The sequence below is a fragment of the Quercus lobata genome, chromosome 6 (assembly GCF_001633185.2).
Source record: "Quercus lobata isolate SW786 chromosome 6, ValleyOak3.0 Primary Assembly, whole genome shotgun sequence".
NCBI lineage: Eukaryota > Viridiplantae > Streptophyta > Magnoliopsida > Fagales > Fagaceae > Quercus > Quercus lobata.
Window position 1 is genome coordinate 12,868,285 of NC_044909.1, and position 25,636 is coordinate 12,893,920.

At 33.3% G+C, this 25,636-nt stretch overlaps 2 protein-coding genes across 4 annotated transcripts; one reads left to right on the plus strand and one right to left on the minus strand.

The window, feature by feature from the left end:
* The first annotated feature begins 9,252 nt into the window (after nucleotides 1–9,252).
* LOC115995099 (prostatic spermine-binding protein) lies at nucleotides 9,253–13,373 on the plus strand. 2 transcript variants are annotated; one of them, XM_031119531.1, is made up of 3 exons: nucleotides 9,253–9,407; nucleotides 9,518–9,954; nucleotides 11,382–11,941. In XM_031119531.1, the coding sequence occupies exons 2-3, from the start codon at nucleotides 9,562–9,564 to the stop codon at nucleotides 11,619–11,621; spliced, it is 633 nt and encodes a 210-aa protein (XP_030975391.1). In that variant the 5' UTR covers nucleotides 9,253–9,407; nucleotides 9,518–9,561; the 3' UTR covers nucleotides 11,622–11,941. The 2 variants fall into 2 exon arrangements, with proteins under 2 accessions (XP_030975391.1, XP_030975392.1); XM_031119532.1 differs by lacking the exon at nucleotides 9,253–9,407 and adding an exon at nucleotides 12,979–13,373 and having other exon boundaries at nucleotides 9,442–9,954; nucleotides 11,382–11,666.
* A 2,266-nt stretch (nucleotides 13,374–15,639) lies between these two features.
* LOC115994685 (importin subunit alpha-4-like) lies at nucleotides 15,640–22,209 on the minus strand. 2 transcript variants are annotated; one of them, XM_031118910.1, is made up of 10 exons: nucleotides 21,661–22,200; nucleotides 20,670–20,766; nucleotides 20,215–20,306; nucleotides 19,954–20,085; nucleotides 19,673–19,858; nucleotides 19,427–19,590; nucleotides 18,996–19,074; nucleotides 17,726–17,854; nucleotides 16,505–16,632; nucleotides 15,640–16,232 (listed from the first exon to the last, which is right to left on the minus strand). In XM_031118910.1, exons 1-10 carry the CDS (start codon nucleotides 21,889–21,891, stop codon nucleotides 15,863–15,865), a joined length of 1,608 nt encoding a protein of 535 aa, XP_030974770.1. In that variant the 5' UTR covers nucleotides 21,892–22,200; the 3' UTR covers nucleotides 15,640–15,862. The 2 variants fall into 2 exon arrangements, with proteins under 2 accessions (XP_030974770.1, XP_030974771.1); XM_031118911.1 differs by having other exon boundaries at nucleotides 16,110–16,232; nucleotides 16,495–16,632; nucleotides 21,661–22,209.
* Nucleotides 22,210–25,636: the final 3,427 nt, after the last annotated feature.

The window sequence follows — 25,636 nt, forward strand, 5'->3', positions numbered from 1 at the left end:
CAAGTTTTGGATCATTCATATTTTTGAAAATTTCATTAGTTCAATTGAAAGATTTTTTACTTACTTTAGTATAAAATTTGATCATTTGTATTTAAAATGAAATTTTCTAAGAATTTCATTATGAAAATGGAAAAAAATGAATTTTATTTTATGAAAGATCACTATCAAACATAATTTTGATTGAAAATAGTAAGCTCTATTTTTTTTTTGCTGGGTGTATGTATATATATAACTTATCAAATAAAAAAGTGTGTATATATATAATAAAAAAAAAACATGAGTATATATATATATATATGGGGGTTGTCTTGATAAATATATTAGTGTCGCAACTTGGCCCCCCAAACAAAAATTCCTAACTCCGCCCCTGAAAATAGCGATTATTAAATATATCTTTTGAAAAAACAATTTAAAATATCATAATTAAACATTTGATTTGGACTTTTAGGCTAATTTGTTTGTTTGGACAATTTTAAAAAAATACTACGTCCATAACATTTTTGCAACAAATTTAAGGTGACAATTGTTACTAGTTCTAATTTACCTATCACTAGAATTGTTTTTTTGTTCACTGATAACAACCTGCCACTTAAATTTGCTGTAAAAATGTTGTGAATATAGCATTTCTTGCAATATTTTTGTTCAATCTTCAACGAACCAAAATTTTAAAGAGGTCAAATTTTATTTTTAATGGGCTTAAATTTTTATTTAAAATGTTCAAGTTTATTTTTAGGGTGGTCAAGTTTTTTTTTTTCTAGGGGGTCAACTACACATTTTTTTTTTTAAGGTATAAAAATTATTTTTTTCAAGTTCAGGGTGGTCCTGTGACCACCCTAAAGTATACATAGCACCGCCCAGTGTACATAGCGCCACCCCTGCTGAAAGTGGTAGGATAATTTTGCTCTCTCAAGGTCAGGGGTTAGGTATATAATTTGTTTGGGTAAGTTACACTTTAAACCCTATAAATTAAAGAAGTTTTCTAATTAAATTCCACATTTTTCATAAATTCAAATTAAACCATATCAATGATGTTTTAATTCAAATCATAAACTTCTCACGGGTAATTCTGTTAATGAAAAAAATGCTTAAACAAAACAATGTAGAGAAGAAAGTATGAATTCAATTTTTTTAAACATTTTTCGAAAAAATCATATATGTAAAATAGATGTATGGCTTGATCTTTAAAATTGTAGAGTTAATTTTGGAAAAACTGTCCAAATTTAAAATGTAATTATTTACTTCAATTCTTAAGCTGAAAGTTTTTATGGAGAAAAAAACAGGAACTCACATGTTGGTTTCTTGTATTGTTTACTTGCCGACTTGCCGTAATTGTTAAGGTCTTAAACGTGATCATAAATCCGTTTGGATTGAGCTTATTTTTGCTGAAACTGAAAACTGAAACTGAAAACACTGTAGCAAAATAATTTTTAAATATGTGAATAGTATCGTGGGACCCATTTTTAATGAAAAAGTTGATAAAAAGTGAAATTTGTGGGTTCATAAACAGTGCACGAATGCACTGTTTACAGTTGATTTAGTCCAAATGTGCGGCTAAAGTAAAAAAAAAAAAAAAAAAAAAAAAAAAAAAAAAAATTTCAGAAAACGCAGCTTGGATTTAGCGAAAAACGCTGAATCCAAACGGCCTCCCAGTCATTTTCAAAGGATTAGAGGTAGGCGTTTTGAATGGACATGGAATATTGCATTCTTCCTTAATTACAGTTTGGTCAATATCTGAATCAAAAATGTATAGCCTATGACAACGACATCACCATGTGCCTTGTTATGAATTATGACTCTAATCCCACATCCCCACCCAATCAGTACCATAAGTAAGAGTATTAATGACGCTATAAGCAGGGGTGGTGTCAAGTACTAATAAGGGCGGTAATAGGACCAGCCTGAATTTTTTTTTTTTTTTTTTAATTATACCTTAAAAAATTTTGAGTTTTAAATTAATATGGGTCTTTTGACCACCTAGAAAATAAACTTGACCATCCTAAAAAAAAAACTTGAACACCCTTAATAACAATTGAGCCCATTAAAAATAAAATCCAACCTCTCCAAAATTTTGGTCCATCGAATGTTGAACAAAAAAAATTGCAAGAAATTCAATGTTCACAATATTTTCGTAACAAATTCTAAATAGCAGGTTGTTACTGGTAAACAAAAAAATAATTTCAATGGTAAGTTCTGATGGTGTCACAAAAAACACCTACTCCTAAACTCGTCCATATGGCTCGTCCAATGAAAGACCGACTAGGGCGAACCAAGCATATGAGGTGATCGTCCCAAGCGTCCTTGATGACCTCGTTCGTCTTTGGACGGACGAGGTCCCATGGGAAGTTTGTCCATCCTTAGAATCGTTTGGACAAGGACAAGTCGTCCTTGATAGTCTCGTCCGTCCTTAATGAAGGATGAACAAGTTCATTGGATTGGACTACTATGTGCCAAATTCTCCATTAACCACTATGGAACGCAAGTCCAACTGAGGTAACTTCCATGGCGGTTATGGAAGTTACCTCCAAATTCGCCGAACTCCTCGACAATAGGAACGGTTATTAAACAGATAACCGTTTCACGCTTGCTATATAAGCATTCTTCGATGAGAAGGTAAGGCCATTCAGACATTTATTTTAGAAATCCCTTCTTTCTTACTGAGAATTATAAATTCACTAACTTCACCATCGGAGGACTTTTGGCCGGTCCCCACCGGTCCCTTCTGACTTAGTATTTGTTTTCAGGATCAAGCCCTAAGATCATCAGCGCCCAAGACTTATCAACCTACTGATTTCCAAGGAACTATCAAGTTCAAATTAGAACCAGTAAAAACTTATCACCTAGACTTTGTTGTGAAAGTATTGCAAAAATATTGTGGACATAGTACATCTCAAAAATTGCCCAAACAAACAAATTAGCCTAAAATCTCAAACCAAATGTTTAATTGTGATTTTTTAAATTTTGTTTTCAAATGACATATTTTAAAATCACTATTTTTTATATATATAAAAAATGCACACTTTTTAAATAGTTAATCTGTTAGTACTTGCTTTAGTCTTTAGTCGAATTTGTTGGATTTATGTGATATATTTTTTCAAAAAGATAATGCATTTTGTTTATATTAATACAATAATACTTATTTAGGCAATATGTTAGTAATTGAATGAGAGGTCAGTAGCTTAATAATTGTTTGGTTGTATATATTAAAAAAGATGTAGCTAATAACGTTGATAGTGAAACTACTATATCACACAATGATTTCAAAATATGAAAACGTTTGAAGGAAATTTCAGAACTTTATGCAATTTGTTGGCTATAAGAGATATTTGGAATCTAAAAATAAAATAAAATAATCTTTAGAAAATTAAGACAAATATAAAATTTTCCTAATTAAATACTTCTTATTTATTTATGGTAAAAAAGAAAAATAAAACAAAACTTTTTGTGGTTTAAATTTGGTATTTAGTTAGGCAGCATAAGAAGGAATTAAAAAGGGAACCAAATCCTGAACATCTCATTAAGGAATTAATGACTTATTTTCTTTTTTCGTTGTTTCTCTTTTGCCCTCTTTAGTGTGCATTTAGCTCAACTCCTTCTTGAAACTTGAAATTTGATTTGTACATTAGCTAAAATTTGATAAAAATATAAACATATTAGTTGAAGTCTCGTACGTTACACGGTTCTATTTATGTAGTTGTATAATATATAATTGATTTGAGAAGCATTAAGTAAATGAATATCAATTGCTATATAATTTTAAAATTCTCAACTAACGTATTGACGATCTTTTTTTTTTTTTTTTTGAGAAAACGTATTGATGATCTTAAAGTGACATTTGTAACTACATTATAAATAAAATTGCAAAGCTCTACACACAACCATGGGCAGGCGCCACACAAATATAATCATTATTAATTTCAGTAATCAAAATGATATGGAATTAGGCTATATACTAAAAAAGTATATCATATTATAACAAGACCGATAATGAAACTAAAGTATTAGTTCCACTGTATGAAAGAGAAAAGTTGTGATTTTTGTCATGATTAGTTTTTAATGATGATACATCTACTTGTAAACAATTAATTCATCATGTTTAGAGTTAGAATGTGTAAAAATTAATTCAAGATGCGCAGCCCATAAAGATATTTCATACAAATGGTATAGATGGTTTCTATTAAAAAAAAAAGGTATAAACCCCCATTACCTTTATAGTGTGCATAAAATACTTTCTTGAGTGGTTTTGATTCATAAATACTACTTCCTCCAATTCTGTCAATTTTTTTTTTAAATATTAGATATAGAGACAAGAGAGATTAATAATTGGAAACAAACCCATGTGGTGGTTTTTGTTTGCTAGATAGGTTGGAGGCATCTTTAATTGTGAGCACCGTTGTGAAACCATTGATATTATGCTAGTAATTGTAAATAAGGGAAATTTTGGCTTCTTCCTCAATCTTTTTCACATAGAGCAAATACAAATGAAAAAACTAAATTTTTTTTTACTAGAATGAAACATAAGAAATCTCATTCAAAGGTTTTGTTGCCTATTGTTACTTGTTAGTTAAAAAGAAAAAAAAAAGTGTGTATACAAAAAATAAACTAAACCGTTCTGCTCTAAAAATGTGAATCTTCCACCCTAGATAGATAACTAAAGTACTCAAATATTAAAGCTATAAACTTTATAAACATAAATTCAATAAATCGAAATTGAAAATAATACCTTGTCCTACGTAATCTTTCTTCTCAGACCTGGGTTGCTTCAAAGGCTTTTGCCTTTCCACCTACGAAACCAAAAAAAGAAGAAAAAGAAAATCTCTTTAACTTTTGATTAATTGCACTTTAGTGTAATCGATAGAATAGAATATATCCAATCTAGAAAGAAAGTACCAGTTGTAGAAAGGTTCTTGAGTGTATTCAAAAAATTGAAGACAACCAATCTAGGAAGTATTGTTAATACTTATTAGAACACACAAACACGAATAAGTATTACTATTTTTTAAAAAAAATTATTTATTTATATTTTTTAATAAGAGGAGTATATATATATTAACAAAGAAGCACAATAAGCTTAGAATTGCGAGGTATTAGCAGTATCAAGTCAAGCTTACACGAAATTGATGCATATCTGGGCCAAGTTTACTCCTTTTTTTAATTTTTTTTAATTTTATTTTTTTATTTTTATTTTTTACCTATATGCAAATGAAAGAGGAGTAAGCTTTACGTTATTAGAATGCCACAGTTAAACTTAAACCACAAAAGAAATTCTTCGGTTACATTTGGCATTGACTGAAAAATGTAGTTTTTTTTTTTTTTTTTCTATATAGCTTATTTTTACTACCATTCATGAGTCACAATGCAATTTTTGTACTATTCATGAATACCACTGTACTATTTCAGCTAGTTTTTAGTTTTATTTATAATACTTTAACAAAAAGTTTTCAGTTTCAACTAAATAAGCTGTTCTTAAACAGACTCTTCATTTCAAAAAGATTGGTTTTCTTCCTCTTCAACAATAAAAAAAAAATAAGGAAGTTGAATTTACATTTGCTAACAAAATGAATAACACAACATAAGAAACAAAGCATTATAATTATCCTAATGCAACCTTTGACAAAATCTCTAGCGCAAATGGAGATGAAATGAACTTTAGGAAAATAAATATTCTTATTAGTTAAACAACAAAATACATGTATCACATGTTCCATATACGGAAGGTCTTATGGGTTCTATAATTTTATTTATAATCACTGATACACAAAATTGTTTCAAATACAAATTGCATTTTGTTACACTGTGTTTATCTAAAATCTTATCAATATCACTCAAAGGGCTTATCATTATCTATTGAATTGCAAAAGCTTTATCACTATTTTGCAGTGTATTCGGGAATGAAAGATTCTTTAGCTGTGCCTTTGGATTATTTTCTTACTCTTTTTTTCTTTCCGTGCATTCTTCTGTATCTTCCACAATTTCTAAATTCTCTAATCTCTATCCACAATTTCTTAAAACACTATTTTTATAGTATAATATGACCAAAAAGTTAATAGGAACAAATAAACTATTGTTTCTATCTAAAAAGTTTTTGCAATTTGATGAAGTCACTTGCCACGATCTTTAAGCCTTTACTGCAATTTGGTGAAATCACTTGGTACATCCATTGCTTTTAAACCTAATTTTTATGATTTAGAAAAAGTTAGAATTTAAAAAATTATAAATAAACAAAAAGTTCAAATATACCTAATCCAAATTCATGCTTTTAATTTTAAGTGTCAACATTTGTAGAAATACAATGCTGGCTCAAGGCATGAGGCAACTAGGAAATCGCCTAAGGCCCCCAAATTTTTACCAATAGAGTTATCTTTGTACCAATAGAAGTATTAATTAAGTTCCAAATATTTACCAATAATTAAAAAGCAGTTTTTTTTTTTTAATCAAAGAAAAACCAAAAAAAATAAAAATCTTTTCATTGAATGTGATAATGACCGTTTGTTTTTCTCAGTTTTAGAGTTTAGAATTCATTAATCTTCCACACACAAATGCTAAAAGAACTCTAATCTTTCACTAGTAAATAAATTTATACTCAAATTTTATTTAGAGATATTAAATATATAATTTTATTAAAATTTTCAATTTCTATTTTTTAGTATTTGGTTGCTTCACTCAATGGATAATGTTTATTTAAGTGTATAGTCATCGAACGATTGATTTGTTTTAATTCGTAATTTTGCATCTAAAAAAATATTTTAAATAATTAAAAAATAACAAAAGTTAAATAAATATTTGTTAATATTCAAAATATAATAATATGTCTCACTTAAAATATTTGCCTTAAACCCCACAGTGACTTGGTCCTGTAAAAATATGTACTTGATTGTAAAGATCAACTAACAAAACTTGTTCCTCTCATACCCTAAGAGCATTCTTATTAAATGTACTAAAAATGCTAAATGCCATTTTTTTTAGCATTTTTAGCACCTCAAATGATAAAAATACACCTACATCAAATATGCTAAATCCTAAAAATTTTAGCATTGAGCTACAGTGAAATCTCATCTTTGACACCCTATTATAGCAAGATGCAAGAGTTTTTTATTATTTTTTCTTTTTCTCTCTCTCACTCACTCTTGTGTCGTGCCTTTCTTCTCCACTGCTTTCCTCTCTCTTTCTCTTTCTCCTTCTCAAACCACCATACGCTCTTGTTTTCACCTTCTAGACTACCACCTCCACCTCCACCACAAACCACAAATTCCTTTCCTAAGGTTTACCCTCCTTCCTCTTCTCCACCATTACCACCACCACCACCACAACCAACACCTTCGACTCACTGTTACTCTCAATCTCAGTCTCAAACTCTCTATGAGATGATGTCAGAGGAGCAACACCGCAAATCAAAACTCTTTGAAGACAGACACCGCAAGCTCCACCTCCGCGTTTCGAAAATCCTCAAGAAACGCAAATAAGGACGACGTCATTTCGAGACCGAAATAGCACAAACGGTTTGGGGTTCGGTTTCGAAATCAGATACTGTGATGACTTCAACTTGAAGAAGAGGTTGATGGGTGAAGACGTGTCCAAGATTTTGGCTTTGCTCAAGGTAAACAACCGTACAAACAGACGTGTCCAAGATGTGGTGGGTGGATGTTGAGTTTTTTTTTTTTTTTTCCTCTGCTGTTGCTTGTGGTTACGGTGGATCTGGCTGGTGGTGGTGATGGTGGGTGGATGTGCTGGGACAAAGGAGAGATAGACAGACAGAGAGGAAGAATAAAAAATGATAAAGAAAGAATATTTAAATGAAGTGTTAAAAAAAAAAAAAAATTTTGATGTAAGGTATAAAGTGATATGTTATATGTTATAAAGTTGGTGTTTTTGATGCTAAATGCTAAAAATTTTAAGATGTTTGACGGGAATGCTCTAACAAAAAAAAAAAGGATCTAGATCTACTTGTTGCTTTGTCCAAATATAAGCTCATAGAAGTCTAGTAGAGCCATTAAATTCTCCAAAAAAAACATAATTATATGGCAAAGTATTCATCACACATATCCTCTTTTTTCCACCAACCCCACCCACCCCCCTCCAAAAAAAAAAACACACACACACACACACACACACACATATATATATATATATTGATGGGTAGCTAAAAAGTCTGCATCATCTATTAGAGTCCTCCATGTTCGTCCAAGAAGGAAAAGGTTATCATCCACAGAAGTGCAAACAGTCCCAAGATGAAGTTAAGTTGTTTAAGTGGGTTATAGGTTGTCCAAAGGAAAATACCTATAGACAACAGATGAACACTTAGAAATTTTAAGGTATTTTCTACAAACCAAGTAACAATTATACTACAATCTACTATTCCGAAACATGGGGTGAATTTCCTGAAATTCGCTCCATTCTCTCCACTAAGTCCACACAACATTTCCCGTTATTAAAGTGGCACCTAACAAGTAGACCCACTAAACTCCCTATAAAAGGGACCAAGCCTCACCAAACCAAGGTAGGCACAACTATTCATCCACTTATCATACTTAAGTTTTTGAGAGAAATATTGACTTAATTGTTAGAGGGTTCTTGGCCGATTCCACCCCAGTCACTTTCGATAGTTTTTTCTTCTTTTTCAGATTATTGATCCACCATTGAGTTTGAGTGTACAACCTATTAGTTTCATACCTCATCATATATATATATATATGTGTGTGTGTGTGTGTGTGTGTGTGTGTGATTTTTTCAATATTTGAGAAGAATAGTTATATATTTTAGATCCTAAGTTAACATTGTCCAAATGTGACAATTTATGTGTGAACGACAAAACTTAGACACAGTTTCTAAGTATTATACTTTAGCTTTTTTAATTGAATAATTATGTGGTTGAATACAATAAAAACATTTTGAGATCTTTTAAAGGACAATTAAATTCAATCATATAGTTTACTATTTAATGTAACCATATGGTTGAATTTATTTGGAAAATTTAAGTTTTATCCATTTGTAAAAACCGCATACATGCATGAGAGAGAGAGAGAGAGAGAGAGAGAGAGAGAGATATTTGAGTGTTTCAGCGAGCATTGGACAGTATCAGGCCCAAATAATAAAGGTTGTGACTCAAGCCCAAATATAAAGGTCAAGACTCTAATTACATTGACCCATTAGGCTAGGGTAGGTATTAGTAGAATATTCCAGAAAAGAAAAAAATAAAAAATAAAAAACCCTAACCCTAGATACCTTTTTGGGCCACACGTGAGTAGCACCTGACTAAAGAAACGATAATGGAGCGCCGCAACCATCCTATCAACACCCAAAAATATTAAAAAGTACAAATTCTCTCACCAGGACCGTCCGATCTCACGCCACGTCATCGATCCGCGTGAATTCCCGTCTCAACGGCTCAGATCACACTTACAGAGCTACTGGTAGAACAAACGAAGAAACTCTCTTTCTCTCTATCTTTTCCCTCCCTGTATTTTTCCAATTTTCTGAATTTTGATTTCTTATTTAATTTTCTCTTTTTATCTTTCCCTAGAAAATTTCCAACAATTTTCTCGAGAAAACTAAGCTTTTCGTAAGATGAAACTTATGGAGGAGGAGATAGAATTCGAGGAGGAAAAGACGGTTAAGGTTTTGTATGAAGAAAAGCAAGGCCTTGAAGACGATGATGAGGTAGAGCTTGGTGATGAGGAAGAGGACGGTGAAGAAGATGATGAGGATGATGATGGAGATGAAGACGATGACGATGACGATGGAGATGAAGATGATGACGACGACAACGATGAGGATGTGCAGGAAGTTTTGCCTTCCTCCGGTGGTCCTCCGGTGCACTCTGTAGATGACGAAGAGGATGACGATGAGGATGATGACGATGAAGACGGTGATGACGACGACGACGATGATGGTGAAGGTGATGATGATGATGATGACGACGACGATGATGCTGAAGGAGACGATGATGAAGGTGAAGAGGTAATAAATTTATTTTTCGTTAATTTTTTTTTTAAATTTAAAATTTTTTCTACTTAATATTATAGATGAATTTCTCTGTGTGTGTTTAAAAGTAGTTCAGATCTGTTTGTTTTTTCATCTGCTATTTTTTTAAAATTTAAAAAGATAATTAAATTTTTTTTTTCTTTTATGGATTTTCAATTTTTTCGTTGAGATCTATGTTATGTGTGGATATTTTAAATTTAATGGTAAAAGAAGTCTTTTTGTTTTTATTATTTTTTTGTTTTGTTTTATTTTTTGTTTTTAATGACTATGATACTAGAACCTTTTGAATTAAATGACATATATTTTTTTTGTAATTAAAAATTTTTTTTTTCTGTATGATATTATAGCTAGATCTGTGTAAAAGTAGTTCTCAGATCTGTTTTTTATTTTTATCTGTTATTTCAAAAAGTTTTTAAAACAATTATTCTACTTTCTAGAGAGCTTGTATTTTTTTTTTTTTTTTGTGGATTTCCAATTTGTTCTGTGAGATCTATTTTGGCCTTTAATATTTTTATATTTTTTTATGTAAATATTTTAAATTTAATGAAAAAAAGAGATTTTTCTGTCTATGAATATATGATACTAGATCTTTCTGTATACCATATTTATATGCTCTATTTTTGAAGTGATTCAAAATTAATGTTATCACCTTGCTTTGTGTTCAGATCTGCAGATCTGAAGCCTTTACTATCTATATGTTGTAAATTCATTACTATTTACTAGTTTGTTTTTGTTTTTAATAAGTAGATTTTATTATGTGTTATTATGAGTTAAATGTTTACTGTTTTGTACTCTCTGTTTTTATTTTTTTATTTTTAATTTGACAATTTGTTCTGTTTCAACTTGAACTGAGTAGCTCATTATTATTATTATTATTATTATTATTATTTTGGCCTCAGATTTGATCTTCATGTTCTAGTATATTTTGCTAATTTTAATTGTTTATTCTGTGCTATAGAGTTCAATTTTGTTGTTTTTGTTGCATCTAGTTTAAATTTCCTCATATATCTCTTTGGCCCTTGTGCAAGCCACGTATTTTTCATATGAAATTTTCTTTTAGCTGTTGGATCTGGAAGTTTTCTTCTTGAAGAAACACAGTCCTTACTTTATTGACTTGGTTGAAGGGAATAAGAATCTTTGACCTTAAAAATCTCACATCTCTGAAGAACCCATTAAAAAGAAAACCAGGCACTGTAGGGTAGTTTGTTGAAGAAATTTCAGAACCTTAATGTAATTTTCCTCAGTTGTCTGTTTGTATGTTAGTTGATTTGTGTTGCTATTCACTTCTGCTCTGATATGATGTTTTCTGTCTTTCCCTTTTGTTCAGTTCTTGGTTTATATATTTCCTATGTTCTGACTTCTTCTGTGTAAACTTTCTCTGACATTTATGAACTAATCAATAGGAGGATCTGGGAACCGAGTACCTTGTCAGGCCAGTAGCCCGTGCCGAGGATGAGGAAGATGCTAGTGATTTTGAGCCAGAGGAGAATGGTGGCGGCGAGGAGGAAGAAATCGATGAGGAGGATGAAGACGAAGATGGTGGGAAGGTTGATGTTCCGGCAAAGAGGAAGAGGTCAGACAAAGATGATTCGGATGACGATGATGATGGTGGAGAGGATGACGAGAGACCATCCAAGCGATAGGGTTGGGCCTCTGCTTGGTTTGAGGACTGACCATTGAAAAAATAGGTCAATCTCTATTTCTCTCTCTCTAAAAATCCATCTCCTCTTTGTAGAAAAGAAGGATACAATGGTTCATGGTTTTTGTTTCTTTTAGTTGCTGTATTATCATGGTAGCAGTATTAGGGTCACAGTCTCTCTGGTTATGCCTAGTTATGTGGGACTTTTTAAGAACTATTTTAAAGATCTGGTTTAGGATATCTGTAACTTTATGAATTTAGATAAGATTGTAGACTTTGGAACACTTTTATCTATTAGGTTGATTGCGAGGTTCTTTTAGTGTCCATGTGCTCTAGCTTTTCTGAATTGTTGAATGGTCGGTGGATCTAATATTGAATATGTGATTTATTTATTTATTTTCCTTCAATTTTGATCCGTTCGTTGCTGTTTGGCAACGGTTTGAATTTGATGAGTTCATGAGTTCTATCATGGGGAATGATTGGAGGACACAATTCCTACCTGCTCGTTTATACTTGATCTTTTTTGGATGGATGGTGCAGTGTTTACAAGTATTGCATAGAACATAGATCTAAGTGATATGCTCAAACGGGTGCAGAGATATAAGCAAGGAAGAAATGCTTCTATTTGTAGTACCATCGTATTCTCTGCCCCGTGGTTTGGTTGGGTGCAAATCTGCATAGCTTTTTTTTTTTTTTTTTAATTTATAAATTTTAGGAATAGGCGAATAGCACATTTTTACGTTTTTATCATTCAATCACTGGCCAGTCTTTGATTTGATCAAACGGCAAATCCAAAACCACTTTCTATAACCAATAATTTTATGCGACGTGTTTTTGGGTGAGGTGGCACTTCCAGAAGGGTAGTAATGGTAATGTCCTTAAATAGACAACCGAAAACAATTTTACCCAAATATATATAGAGAGAGAGAGAGAGAGAGAATTCATTTTTTGGTAACTTTGAAGGGTAAACGCATTGTTAATTGGTATGTGGCAGAGGTTCAACACGAAAGAGAAAAATATGGGACTCTAGGTAAAGGTAGTGGGTCCCTTGGATTGGATGTGCCCTTGGTCATTTGGACATCTCTATAGACTGCCCGATACAGGGCAGTTGTGTGAGAATTGGTTTTACCATCTTGTCCTTATCATACTAGAGCCCCAGGCCCACAACAAGGGGCCGTTAATGCACAAATTTGGAGGGTGATTTTGTCCATCGACAATAATTCCCATCTGCTTTTTTTCCTTGGCCTTTATTGCATTCTTTTTCTGCTGCTGTATTGACTTTATTGCATTTTGTACGCATTAAATTTTGGCTTAGATATACAAAAATGAATTTACTGACTGGATTTGAATTTCTGATACAGATGGCGCTGCTGTGTGAGTCACCGAAATGATAGCATCCAGAAGGAACGACACAAGGATTGATTGATAAAGACTGCCAGACTGACAAACAAATGGTATCATTGAGCTGAATGAAAAGAGGAGAGAAGATGAAGACAATTTTTCTATTTGATGACAGTCCGTAGTTACACCAGTACACACCACGTCAGCTCAGCTAACACTGGGCCTAACATTGGGCTCAAGGTTCACACTGAATTTGCCTAAGACCATATGTTTAGCTCACCTAAGCCCAATACTGTTCGCGATTAATATGGGTTGAGATTAGGACCAATTTGGCACAGGTCATAATCTTTTTATAGTCCAAAACCTATGGATCGAATTTCAATTTAGGTGGGGGTGGAGTATGGTTCGTTTGCAATGACCAAGTATACGATTGTCACGGTCCAGTTTATTTATTTTTATTTTTTTTGATAATACGCGGTCCAGATTATTTTTTCGTCATTTCACTGTCAAATTTAATTATAGATCCCGAGGATATATATAATAATTGACGTTAAAATTTTGGGATTAAAAGTTAAAGCTTGGTTGTCATTATTACGTCACACCATAATCACAACAACCACAATTCCAATCAAATTTGTTGACTTTAGGGCATTAGTTACCGATTCATTTTAGGAAAGTTTTGTCATCACTTTTATGGGAAATAAAAGAAATTGTTAAAATAGATTTTTTTTTTCTTTTTCCAAAAAATCTTTTTTTAAATAAATTATTAACTAATGTCCTAAGGACATTTGTTAGCATTTTTTTTATTTAAAATCTAATTAACAAGACTATCTTAGAGCATTTGTTAATTGATAATTTTAAGAAAGATTTAGGGGTTGTTTGGTTTATAAAAAACCATCACTTATCACTCCTCACTGAATTTTTGTCACTCATCAATTACAATACCCCAATTTCCTAAACTTCACCCATTTGGCACACTATTTTCAGTTTCTCATTACTTAAATATTCTACTTTTTGTGGGATCCATACCTGAGCACTTGGTTAGAGCCTTCTGTTAGCCTACCCGTAGAACCCTCATTTCCCACCATTTTCTTCACTTCTCATTTCCTCTTCACCCCTGTTACTCACCCAAAACACAAACCCAAACCCATCAAAATGTAAAATAAAGAATCACTCAACTCACCCAATGCTTCTTCTCTTTCCCCCGAAACCTCTGTTCAAATTTTTGGATTTTATGATATTATTTTCTTCCTTCCTTTCCTTCCTTTGCTACCATGTAAACCCATCCATGAAAGAAAGTTGTGTTGATTTCGTTATAAATTTTCCAAACCCTCCCACTGAAATTTCAAAAATCCCAAACAAGAAAAAAAAGCCAAACAATAAAAAAAAGAACACCTATAACTCAACACCATGGTCCATGGTGTTCTAAATACAGAAGCAGGACAACTAAAAAAAATCTAAACAAGTAATGGGTATTTTGAAACTCATTCATGTTTTTTCAAGGAATGGGTATTATGAAACCCATTTATGTTTGTATTTTGAAACCCCAAATCCAAATCCAAATTCCATTTGTCAAACCCTCAAACCTAAATCAACCAAATCCCCAAATCCACAAACAATTACAAAGGAAGAAACTTTCAACTCAGAAAAAAGAGAAAATTGAGCAAATAAATAGAAAGAAAATAAAAAAGAAAGAATGTTTCAAAAAGAGGGTGAAGCTTGAAGCTTGAAAAGTTTGTTTCTTGATTTTTTTTTAATGGGTCTAAGACATCCTTACCCGGTCATAGAGTGCAACGAAGACCAAAAATATTCTATGATGAAGAACCAAAAAAAAAAAAAAGAACAAGGAAAGAACTGAATGGAGTGCAGTGAACAGAGAAAGAAAGAGAGAAAAAAAAAAAAAAAAAAAAAAAAAAAAAAAAAAAAAAAAAAAAAAAAAAAAAAAAAAGGAGAGCGACCAGCGGGAGAGAAGGAAAGTGACTTGACAAGACTAATAGGTCTGAGTCATGTGTGTTTATTTATAAAAATGCCACGGAAACTGAGTTTTAATAACTTGAAAATACTTAAAATGTGTTTTCAATTCCCATAACTCATCACTAAAAAATCAGAGAATTGAGTGATGGAAATAAAAACTGAAAACACATCCAAACATACTACTCAGCCGTAAGACCCACTAATTTTGAGTTATGAGTAATAAAAACTGAAAATTCAAACAGTCCCTTGATATCATTTCCATGAAAGATGTGGAAATGATATAAAAAGTTGTTAAAAAAAAAATTTATTTGTTTCTTTTTTCATAAAAAGTTAATAAAAATATTTCTAAAATCTTTGCCCATCCATTAACTTTTTCTCTTTAATCAAATATGGTAGCTTTTTAGAGTTTGTTTTAACCTCCTAAACAATTAACTTTTTACAATAAAACTACCATCACAACAATTTAAACCTGTAAATTTGATTTTCTCCTCAAACTTGGACCCACTATAATCTCTGCCTTTTATAACTAATGACTCCTGGTTGAGATCAGGTAAATCTAATGGTTGATTTTTGCTCTGACCTTAGCTTTACTCAACTTTTTATACGTTGTTCCTCTCTAGGCTGTTCTCCAAAGTTAAAACAAACTCGCTCTTTTCCATAAGCGATTTGTGCTAGTGCACCCCAGTGAGGATTTGCTGTCCTCTACATAACCCAATCTTGGAGGCGAATTAGCTATTATGGGATAGAAGGCGTATTGGAACAAAGCCACAAGCCCACAAGTTAAATGATTACAACAGTAATTGATATTACATCCATAGAACCCAAGGGTCAGACCTTAAAAACTGATCCTCAAAGCCCTACGTATCCCAGATAGATGCAAAAGCACGTGTTATCTTATCTCAATAACAAAGGCAAATACAGTTTCAGCTTTCAACCAAATTTGAAGCCCCCAGGAGGAGGGTTAGGGTGCCTAGTATGAAAATTGAAGTCTTGGTTGGTACCATCTTGGACATTGTGCTCTTCTTCTTCCTCCTCAACCCAATACCTCTCAAGAATCTTCACAGCCTTCTCATATATCTCATTGTTGTCATGGCTTTGTAGATTCTCTAATTTATCCAATCCATCACATTCATCAATTATCTCTGCATAGACATTTACTACACTATTGCCTGACTCTTTGTCGGCCTCACCAATCTTTAAAATGTTCTCTAGCCCCTCGAGGCACACTGTTACAATTCTTGGGTCAGGGCATAGTAGAAGATCACAGAGTGGCTTAATACAACCTTGGTTCACCAAATATCTGCAGAGGTGTAATGGTAGAAATCAGCTGAAACAACTATTAGGAAGAGTTCTATCAATTAAAATGGTCTCATCAATATAATAATGAAGATGGAAGTGATAAGGATTGAATTGAGGGGAAAAATAGGGTCTCTACCCAAGGTTTAGCAACAGTTAGTTCAATATATTTATCAAAAAAACATATTCAGCACTATTATGAAAGTATAACTATTATTAAAGGGAATAACAAAGAAAAGCAAGCCAGAGGAAAGTAGAGGGTATACACAAACATACTGAATCTGTTCTCGTGAACCCCCAGAGGTGGCATTTGAAATAGCCCATGCAGCCTCCTTCTTGACCTCAAATTCAGCATGTTGAAGCAAGTTCACAAGAGGAGCAATGATGTTTGCCTCAATAATAACCTGTTCAATTGAGAGAAGGAATTGACATTTTAGAAACATTTTGCACTTTGGAAAGGTTTACCATCTCAAGTCTTAAGATAGACGAGACTAGGAGGACAATTTGACCACCTATTGGATTATTTTGATTGAAAATTGAGTATTGGAAGAACTGCCAAGTAATGGGAAATCTTTAAGTTGTCTAGGATACTAAAATATAGAAATTAATATTTTTAAAGATTGAATATAATTGGGATATGACTAGGCTACACCTTGGACATAGCTCAGTACATTTTTGATGGCCTCATTTGAAACAACATGATCTTGTCCTTAAGATGGACTTCTTATAGATAAATCGGTGTTTGTTCCATAGGTTTTCTTCAATTAAAAAAAGGGGGGTTGTGGCAGGTGGGATCGGTTGCTTAACATATTAGGGTGAATGCCCTTGAATTACTCAGCAACTAGTTTTGGCGAGTGGGTCAGTTACCCACCGTAGGTTTACTGAATAGAGGCAAGTTCATAGGGCTGGTCTTTGTAAAGGTTCTGCATGTTATTAAAAAAAAGGCCCCCCGCACATAAAGAAGTATCATTTTAGGGCTACAGTTCCTTGAAGTCCTTAGGGCCCGTTTGGATTGACGGGAAGGGAGGGGAATAAAGTAGAATTGGCTGAAAATAGGCTAATTTTGGGCCAATTATACTCTACTCTCCCTCCCTCCCTCTCCCTCAATCCAAATGGACCATTAGTCTCATGACTAGACAGAAGCAAACACACAGATTTTCAATAACTAAACTGATTTTAGGAGTATCATAAATAAATTGTCACCACCATAATAGTTATGACACAACAGAATTTTTGTCCTGAATTAAATGCTGCAATTATGGCAGAGCCAGTAAGCAAATATAATAATCTGAAATGACAAGGTTCTAGAACAGGAAGCAAATTAAAGATTTTCATGAAATTTCGAAGAACAATTCATTTCTGCCTATAAGTAGCACATCATGGACTTTGTACAATGCCAATTAGTAATGGAATGCAACATGCTGGTTATGAGTGCCTTGTGCATACAAATGGTTAGGAAACTTATTGGAAAAACCCCACAAGAACTGAGCATCTCACCTGTATTTGACTTCTATTACCAGCAGTGATATTTGAAATAGTCCAACAAGCTTCTTTCTTGATGCTCTTCTTGTAATTATGTGTTAGTAGTTGGTAGAGTAAAGGAAGCCCTTGATTGTCGATTACAACCTGTAAAAAAACTTCATGAATCACCCTTGATCATCAACATAATAATAATACACCACTAATCTGATGAAAAATATACCACATATAAACCACTTCATGCAACTAATTTTCAAACAAAACCTAGAGTTTTCAAAACCAAGCAGGCAAGAAAATATTGGGGCAAAGATTACACCTTCAAACTGGTTTGGGGGGAAATTCCTCCAACCTGCTACGTGGTAACTCAAACGACCATCTACAAGTAATTTTAGTCACATAACCTATTCAATGAGTCATGTGACTTGTTTGAATAATCTAATGAGTCCTCTGATTTAACACGTGGATGGTTTTAAGAATCGTCACATAATGGGAGGAGATTCCTCTAAATCTGAAAAACTTTATCCAAAACATTACAATAGTGAAGAACACCCTGACATAAAGGACAACAAGAATAAACCCCTATAGATAACATTTTAGGTTTCCTTGGTTTGACATGGCTATTTCTGAAAATCAAGGAAGGTTCGTGAACTTTATAACTTTCTTCAACCCCAGTAAAAAGTCTTCTTTTATCTAGGATTAATGCCAAATTCTTCCCACTGTCTAAAACACTACATTTGAAGTTCCACATCAGAAAGAGTGACAGATGGTTCCAGGATTCTTTAGTGTTGATTGCAAATGCAGGCAGTGAACATGGTTTCACTGCCAGAATTACAGCACAACGGCCCATGGCAGAGGTGGATTGCTAATAGTGTTTATAGATGGGCCAACAGCATGAGCTGATCTGAGTATTTGACATTGATGATTTTGGGTTGATAAAGCCAATGGTGATGGAAAAGTTGTGCTGAATACAGGGGATGTTGGCAGAGGCACCAAGGTAGAAAAGTGTAATGGTACCATTCAAACTTGCATGCACCACTAAAACTTGTGTGTGCACAAACATAACAGATAGAGACAAAGACAAATTAAAGTCAACATTTAAAAGGAGCATTGGAGACTAAATTTGAGAAATCCTATCCCCCCCCCCCTCCTCATATCATCTCTACCATAATTTCTCCTGAAAACCACATCAACCAATTCTCTTTCCCCAATTATGTAACTCTTTTCAAGCCTCTGACCCACTGCCTCATCTGTAATTTGACACTAACACTTGAACATGTACGATAAGCACCTGAGTCTGAGGATCATCGCCTGTGACAATGTTGCCTACAGTCCGAAGAGCAGGTATTATTACTGTTTGTTGCGGATGTCTGCAAGAGAGGGGGGTTGTCTGAGTTAGCAACTGTAAACTGATGGGCGCCACAATGTATAACATGCAACAATAACACAGGCAAGCTGTAAACCAAACTTCTTAGGTTCACCTTTTCATATTTGAATTAAGCCCAATTTAGGCCCATACGTCTACATAAATCAAATATCAGATTCAGATTATTAAAATTGAAAATCACTTGAAGAGAAGCCAGAAAAAGGGTTGATTGACAATAACTTTGACTAATAAAACAAAAATATTTTGATAAAAAATATGATAAAGCATTTATAAATTAGAAAAAGAAGAGTGAGAGGGGGATAACAGAATTTCTAATAAAGTAAATGCCATCTTACACCAGAAGCTCCACAAGTCTTGGACAAACGCCTGCCTCAATCACAGCCTGAATTTTGTCGTTTGTGCCATCAGAAAGATAAGAGAGCGCCCAGCAAGCATCAGTTAAGACTTCTTCATCACTTGAGAAGATGAGGTGCCGAAGGGCTGGCAATGCAGGCTTAACCTGGACAAGTAGCCCAATTATACTTACAAACTTTATGTTATAAGCTCTGCCAAACTAGAGAGCTTCACAACCATCTCTTTACCTGCTCAAATGCTGCTGCTGGTTTGCCACGGCAGAAGTTAGACAAAGTCCAAGTAGCATTTCTTAGCATAGATAGTTTCGCATGCTCATTCAGCTGTGCCAATAATGGCATAAGAGCACCATGACTTAGAACAAGATCTCTACAACTTGATGAATCACCAGCAACATTACCCAAAGCCCAGACAGCCTGCTCAGTAAATTTGAATCTCAGAAACAGGAAAATTCTTAGATGAATCAACAATTAAAACAATAGCAATGAAAAGCAACTACAGTAGAACCAACCTGTTCTCTAGCATCATCACTCGAAGAACCAAGAAGTTGCACAAACTTGGGAACAGCACCATGCTTGATTACAACTTGAGTATGCTCTGATGTCCCAGATGCAATATTGGTTAATGCCCAGGCTGCCTCAAACTGAAGATGAAAGAATAATCAAAACCTGATGGTATATTGGGTAATAAAATTCTCTGCATAATAAATACAAGTTGAATGTCTAAAAAAAAAAAGAAGGGAAAAATCAAATTAAGCACCAACAGTCCATACTTGCAATTGAGGCAGATCTTGCCTATCAAGAAACTCTACAAATCGTGGAACAACACCCGCTTTGATCACCTCCTCAATTGGAGGGCAGCGCTCTGCACAAATATCCCAAGAAATTGTTCAACTTAAACAAGCAAATGACCAACCAATATTTAAAGGGAAATGCATACATACATACATACATACAAAGAGTGAAACCAGGTAAGGAGAAATTTTAATTTACTAGTTTATGTATTTATTCATCTAGTCTTTTTAATTTCTATATATTAATTATTGTTCATTTTAGTGTGTGTTATATTTATACACACAGGCATGTAAAAATGTATGTGTATCTGTATTGTGTGTGATATATACTTTGCCCCCTTTAAAGTCAAGTCCTGGCTTTGCCGCTAATACATACATGCATGTGTAAAATCATATTATAAAAGCAGATTGCACTGGAAGAGAAGCATACACACCAATGGATAAGAGCTTTCTGAATTGAGTGGTCGCTTCCAATTGTGATGCTGGATCATTGGATTGTACTCCTTGTACCATCACAGGTAAACTTTCCAACTGCCATCAGCATTTTAGACTAAAATTTTATGTGAAATATCATTGTACCACATGCTCATGCGCATGTGAGCGAGCGCGCACACAACTTCTACAATTTTATTAGATTCTCGGACCCCAAAAGTTAAAGGTTAAATGTAATTTACAATAACAGCACAGAATTTCATTTCCACTAAAACCTCACTCTGGTGATGATAAAAATGGAACGAGCCGTTATAGGGATACAACAAAAATTTGCAATATTTCCATATTAGGCTACCACCTTACACATGGGCTAATAATAAATTATCAATTGTCCTAAAAGTTTAGGGCCCGTTTGGTATGGTACATGTGTTTAAAAATTGAAAATTGTTATTTGAAAAAATTTGTGAAAATACGTGTGGGTGAAAAAGTACTTGAAAATACGTGTGAAATTAATTAAAAACTAAAAATGGTGGTTTGAAAACACAAACCAAACACCCCTTAAACTTTCAAAAAATGCTGGATTTAATCAATTAACCATAATTCTAACATTCTATTGAAAAAAATTAAATTGCAGATCATGGTGGCCCATGTGTGAAGTGGTAGGTTAATTTGGGAATGTTATGAATTTTTGTTCTATTTGTAACTTTATTTAAATGGAAAGATAACTTCTTTTAGTTTCAAACATAATTAAAACTCAGTATTAGGCTATTAGCTTAGATAATAGTTGTATTAGTTACTATTTCATATAACATTTAATTTCCAATAACCCAGAAAGTAAAAAAATAAAACCCAGAATTTATATTAAAAAATAAATAAAAACCATTTTGCACAAAGAAACAGAATATAACTGAATGAAAGCTACATATAGTACATACTTAGAATATAACTGATTCACTGAATGAAGGAAAAAGAGCTCGAAAAAAAAGTGAAAACCTTTTGTTGGATCACAGAAGCACTGGCAGATGGGGTTCCCCTTTCATTGCTTTGCTGAGATTGAAGAAGAAGAAGGCCTTCTCTTCTTTTCTTGAGAAGGCTATCTTCTCTCTTGCTCTTCCTGATCTCCACCAAATTGTCCTCTCTCCTCCTCCTAGCTTCGTCCCCATCCACACCGCTCTTGTAGGATTTCTTCCTCACCTCCGTCCGCGAACTGGGTCGAAGCGACATCGTTCTATCTCCCTCTCTGTCTTTCTCTTCTCAAAGTGCTTTCAATGTGTTCGACGAAAGTCCCAAAAGAGAGTGATAAAGTGATTGGTAGATCAGAACGTGTAGTGAGAGAGAGAGAGAGAGAGTAAAACAATAATTTCTCTCGCCGCCCCATGCTCAATTAGTGGTTTGGCACTTTTTCTTCTTTTTATTTTTTTTTAATTAATGAGAATCACTGGTTTGGTACTTTGGTTTGCAATTTTTATCTGTTGGGAAATGTGTACTTTTGTTTTGGGACCAATCTTTGCTTTGGTTATAAATGGATAGTTTGTTGACTTCGGAGGACTTGGGTCAGTTGGGGTTGGCTGAAGACTGAAGTCAGCGCAGCTTGGTGCAAGAGTAAGAGTGTAAGGCACATTGATAATTTTCTTCTTTTCTTTTTTCATTTTTTGGGATAATAAAGTCATACTTACATTAAACCAAGCAAGAAATTGAGTCTTTCTAGTCCTATTAACGAGTTTGACTTGATGAACTAGAGTATGAGTTACTCCATTTACCTCACTTTTAATAATCCAATTAAGAGTACAATTGCAAAACAACTTGCACGGTTCCATTGCATTATACGCAAGATAAAGATTGGCTAACAAACATCAATCAATCTTTAACATTATTGAGAGCATCCATACATATATTGGATATTTTCACATCATTAATGGTGAAAAAAAAAAATCTACAATTCTTCATATCTTAATACTATTGCACTTTTTTGAATTGGAGGAGGGGGAGGGAGAGAAGAAGAAATTTTTATTAAAAGCGAGTAAAATTGTCACTTAGGCCTTGTTTGGTTTAAAAAAATGGTCACTCATCACTCAGTTTTCATCACTCATCATTTAAAACACCCCACCCCGTTTGGCACCATCACTCAATATTTTTCAACTATTTGTGGGCCCCATACCTGTACCTTGTGCAGCTTTTACTTTTTTTTTTTCCCTTCAACCCCTAGTACCCAAACTCACCGAACCCAGTGAAAAAAAAAATGAAGAAGAAGAAGAAACCTAGAAACCCGAACCTAGTGAAGAAAAAAAAAAAAAAAAAAAGAAGAAGAAGAAGAAAGAAGAAAAGAGGAATTGAAACCAAACCAGTGAAAAAAAAAAAAAAAGAAAAAGAAAAAAAGGAAGAACTGAAGACCAAACCAATGAAAAAAAAAATGAAAAGGAAGAAGAAGAAGACCGAACCCAGGAGAAGAAAGGAATAAAAAAAAAAAGAGTCAAAGGTCAAAAGGTGCGGCTGTGGGTCCCTCCATGTGTGTTTAATTACAAAAATGTCATTGAGTTATGAGTTATGAAAACTGAAAACAGCTAAAATGTGTTTTTAGTTTCCATAACTCATAACTCAAAAATCAGAGAATTGAGTGATGGAAACTGAGTCACGGATCATGAGTCATGAAGTCCAAACAAGTGCTCTTCCGTAGACCCCACCAGTTTTGGATCATGAGTTATGAAAACAGAATGATATCACTCAAAACTCTCTTTATCCAAACATCACCTTATGTTTCCTTTGTTGTGAGTTTTGGACATCGAAGTTTTTATTAAGGCAATTGAACTTGAAACTTGTGGCTACAATTTCTTCTCCAAGTTTTTAATTGTTATATTACATCCATAAATTTGGACAAAAATAAAACTTTTAGTATCCAAAGATCCTTTAATGAATTTATATTAATAAAAAAAGTTTAAATGTTTAAAATATAACAATTAAAAAGTTGTATGGACTAAAGTGTGATATGATCAAAACAAAAGAGGGTAAATTGTATTTAAAATTCTATCAACGAAACACAAAATCTATTAATTTGAAAATTATTGTAACAATTTCATTTTAATCCAAACAATTTAGCATCACACATAGTAATTAAAAGTTTGTTAATTAAATTATGATAGAACTAAACTAGGGGGGATAAGTTCTAATTTTCCATTTTTTTTCTCTATTTTGTTTTTGCAGCTCCATGAAAAATGGTAATTGGAGGGAGATTAATCAAGCTAATTATACTTTTTTTAGAGGGTTTCAACCTATGACGTTCACTTCTGATAATAGCTCTTTATTATCAGACCAAGATTTCAATTGGTTTTTGGTGTAGGCAGGAATTGAACCACAAATCTCTTATTCACCCATCAGAGATTTTACCAATTGAGCTAACTAGAATCACATGCTAATTATACTTGAATGTAGTGATTCTAATCCATAAATCAATGAGTTTATAGGCCTAAATGACTCCACAATCAGAAATTTGAAGTGGAAGATTTGTAGACAGTCTCAAATGATATGAGTTTTAGCCTACCTCGATTACATTATGGTCATAATAGAATCAAATAGTAAGTAGTAATAATCTTAAAAATTGAACAACCTCAAATTGTCACTAGAGAAAATTGAACTCAAACTTTATCCCACACCAAACAAATCTTTTGAGACTGAACAACAGCCTAGGGGTATATAAAAAAAGCTATCCTACTTGGTCAAATGCATTTACTTATATTCAATCTGAATTTTCTAAAAATATATTTAGGTATTAGAAATTAGAATCCTATTCTATAGCACTCTACTCAGTGGTTCAATGCATTCTACATGTTAAAATTGATGTGAAATTTGAGAAGAGATTCCGGGCCGTATTTTATGGCAGATTAACATGAGGAATTTCATTGCGGCCCTTTTGCTTTTTCATGAGTTAGAGCCAAATGCAATTTGAGATGGAAAGTGGAACAACAATCAAGGTCTGTAGTGTAGCTATATTGCTATATTTTAGCTACATTGCTGCTAAAATGATGCTCAGTAGTGGGGCTAAATCTAAAAATTTTAGCTCCACTGTTATAGTACACATCTAAAAATATATGTGCACTGTTCATGAGAGCAAAAAAAAATATATTATTTTAATAAACCGGTTGATTAAAATAATGCCCCTCTCTCTCTCTCTCTCTCTCTCTCTCTCTCATCTCTGAACATCACTCTTTCACTCCAGTCTCTCACTCTCTCACTCCGGCCTCTCACTCTCTCAACTCTGGTCTGCTGCCAATCCACCCCTTTTGCTGACCCAGCTCGTTGACGTGATCGGAGTGCTTGCTCGTGGTGGGTTTTTTTTTTTTTTTTGGTTGTGGACTGGTGGTGGTGGTGGTGGTGGCGGCGGCTGAGGAAAAAGATAGGAGATTTGGGTTTTTTTTTTTTTTTTTTTTCCTATTGTGGACTGTTGGTGTGGCTATGGAAAAAGATTGGAGATTTGGTTTTTTTTTTTTTTTTTTTTTTTTTTTTTCTTCTTCCTGCTGTGGATTGATGGTGGTGGTGGTGATAGTGGTAGTGGTTGTGGTTGTGGTTGGATTTTTTGGAGAGTGGGATATATTATTTTATTGTAGTGGTTATAATATTTTATTGTGATGTTTATATTATTTTACTGTGTTGAAAGCTAAAATAGATCCACTGCTACAGCATATGTATAGGTAAAATAGATAAAGTAATTTTTGGTGGAGCTAAATAGTTAAATATTTAGCTCCACTGCTGGGGATGCTCTAACAACATTCAATTATGTATATTATTGATTTTGCTCTAATTGTTTGGAAAGCCAGCCCAAATAGAATTTTCACTACGAGAAGTGCATACTATGGTGGATGCCTCGTGGGCACCGTACTCATTACTTAGTAAAAATACTTCCCCCCACAAAAAAAAAAAAAAAATAGAAAACGTGTCTTCTTCTTGATTTTTTATTTATTTTTATGAACAAAAAATG

Coding starts and splice junctions, on each gene's coding strand:
- LOC115994685 (XM_031118910.1), bottom strand. CDS start 21,891: ATGTCGCTTCGACCCAGTTCGCGGACGGAGGTGAGGAAGAAATCCTAC. Junction 17,855..18,995: donor GCGATGATCCTCAGACTCAG/GTGCTTATCGTA, acceptor GTTTTTTTACAG/GTTGTAATCGACAATCAAGG. Junction 16,233..16,504: donor GGTTCACGAGAACAGATTCA/GTATGTTTGTGT, acceptor ACACCTCTGCAG/ATATTTGGTGAACCAAGGTT.
- LOC115995099 (XM_031119531.1), top strand. CDS start 9,562: ATGAAACTTATGGAGGAGGAGATAGAATTCGAGGAGGAAAAGACGGTT. Junction 9,955..11,381: donor ACGATGATGAAGGTGAAGAG/GTAATAAATTTA, acceptor ACTAATCAATAG/GAGGATCTGGGAACCGAGTA.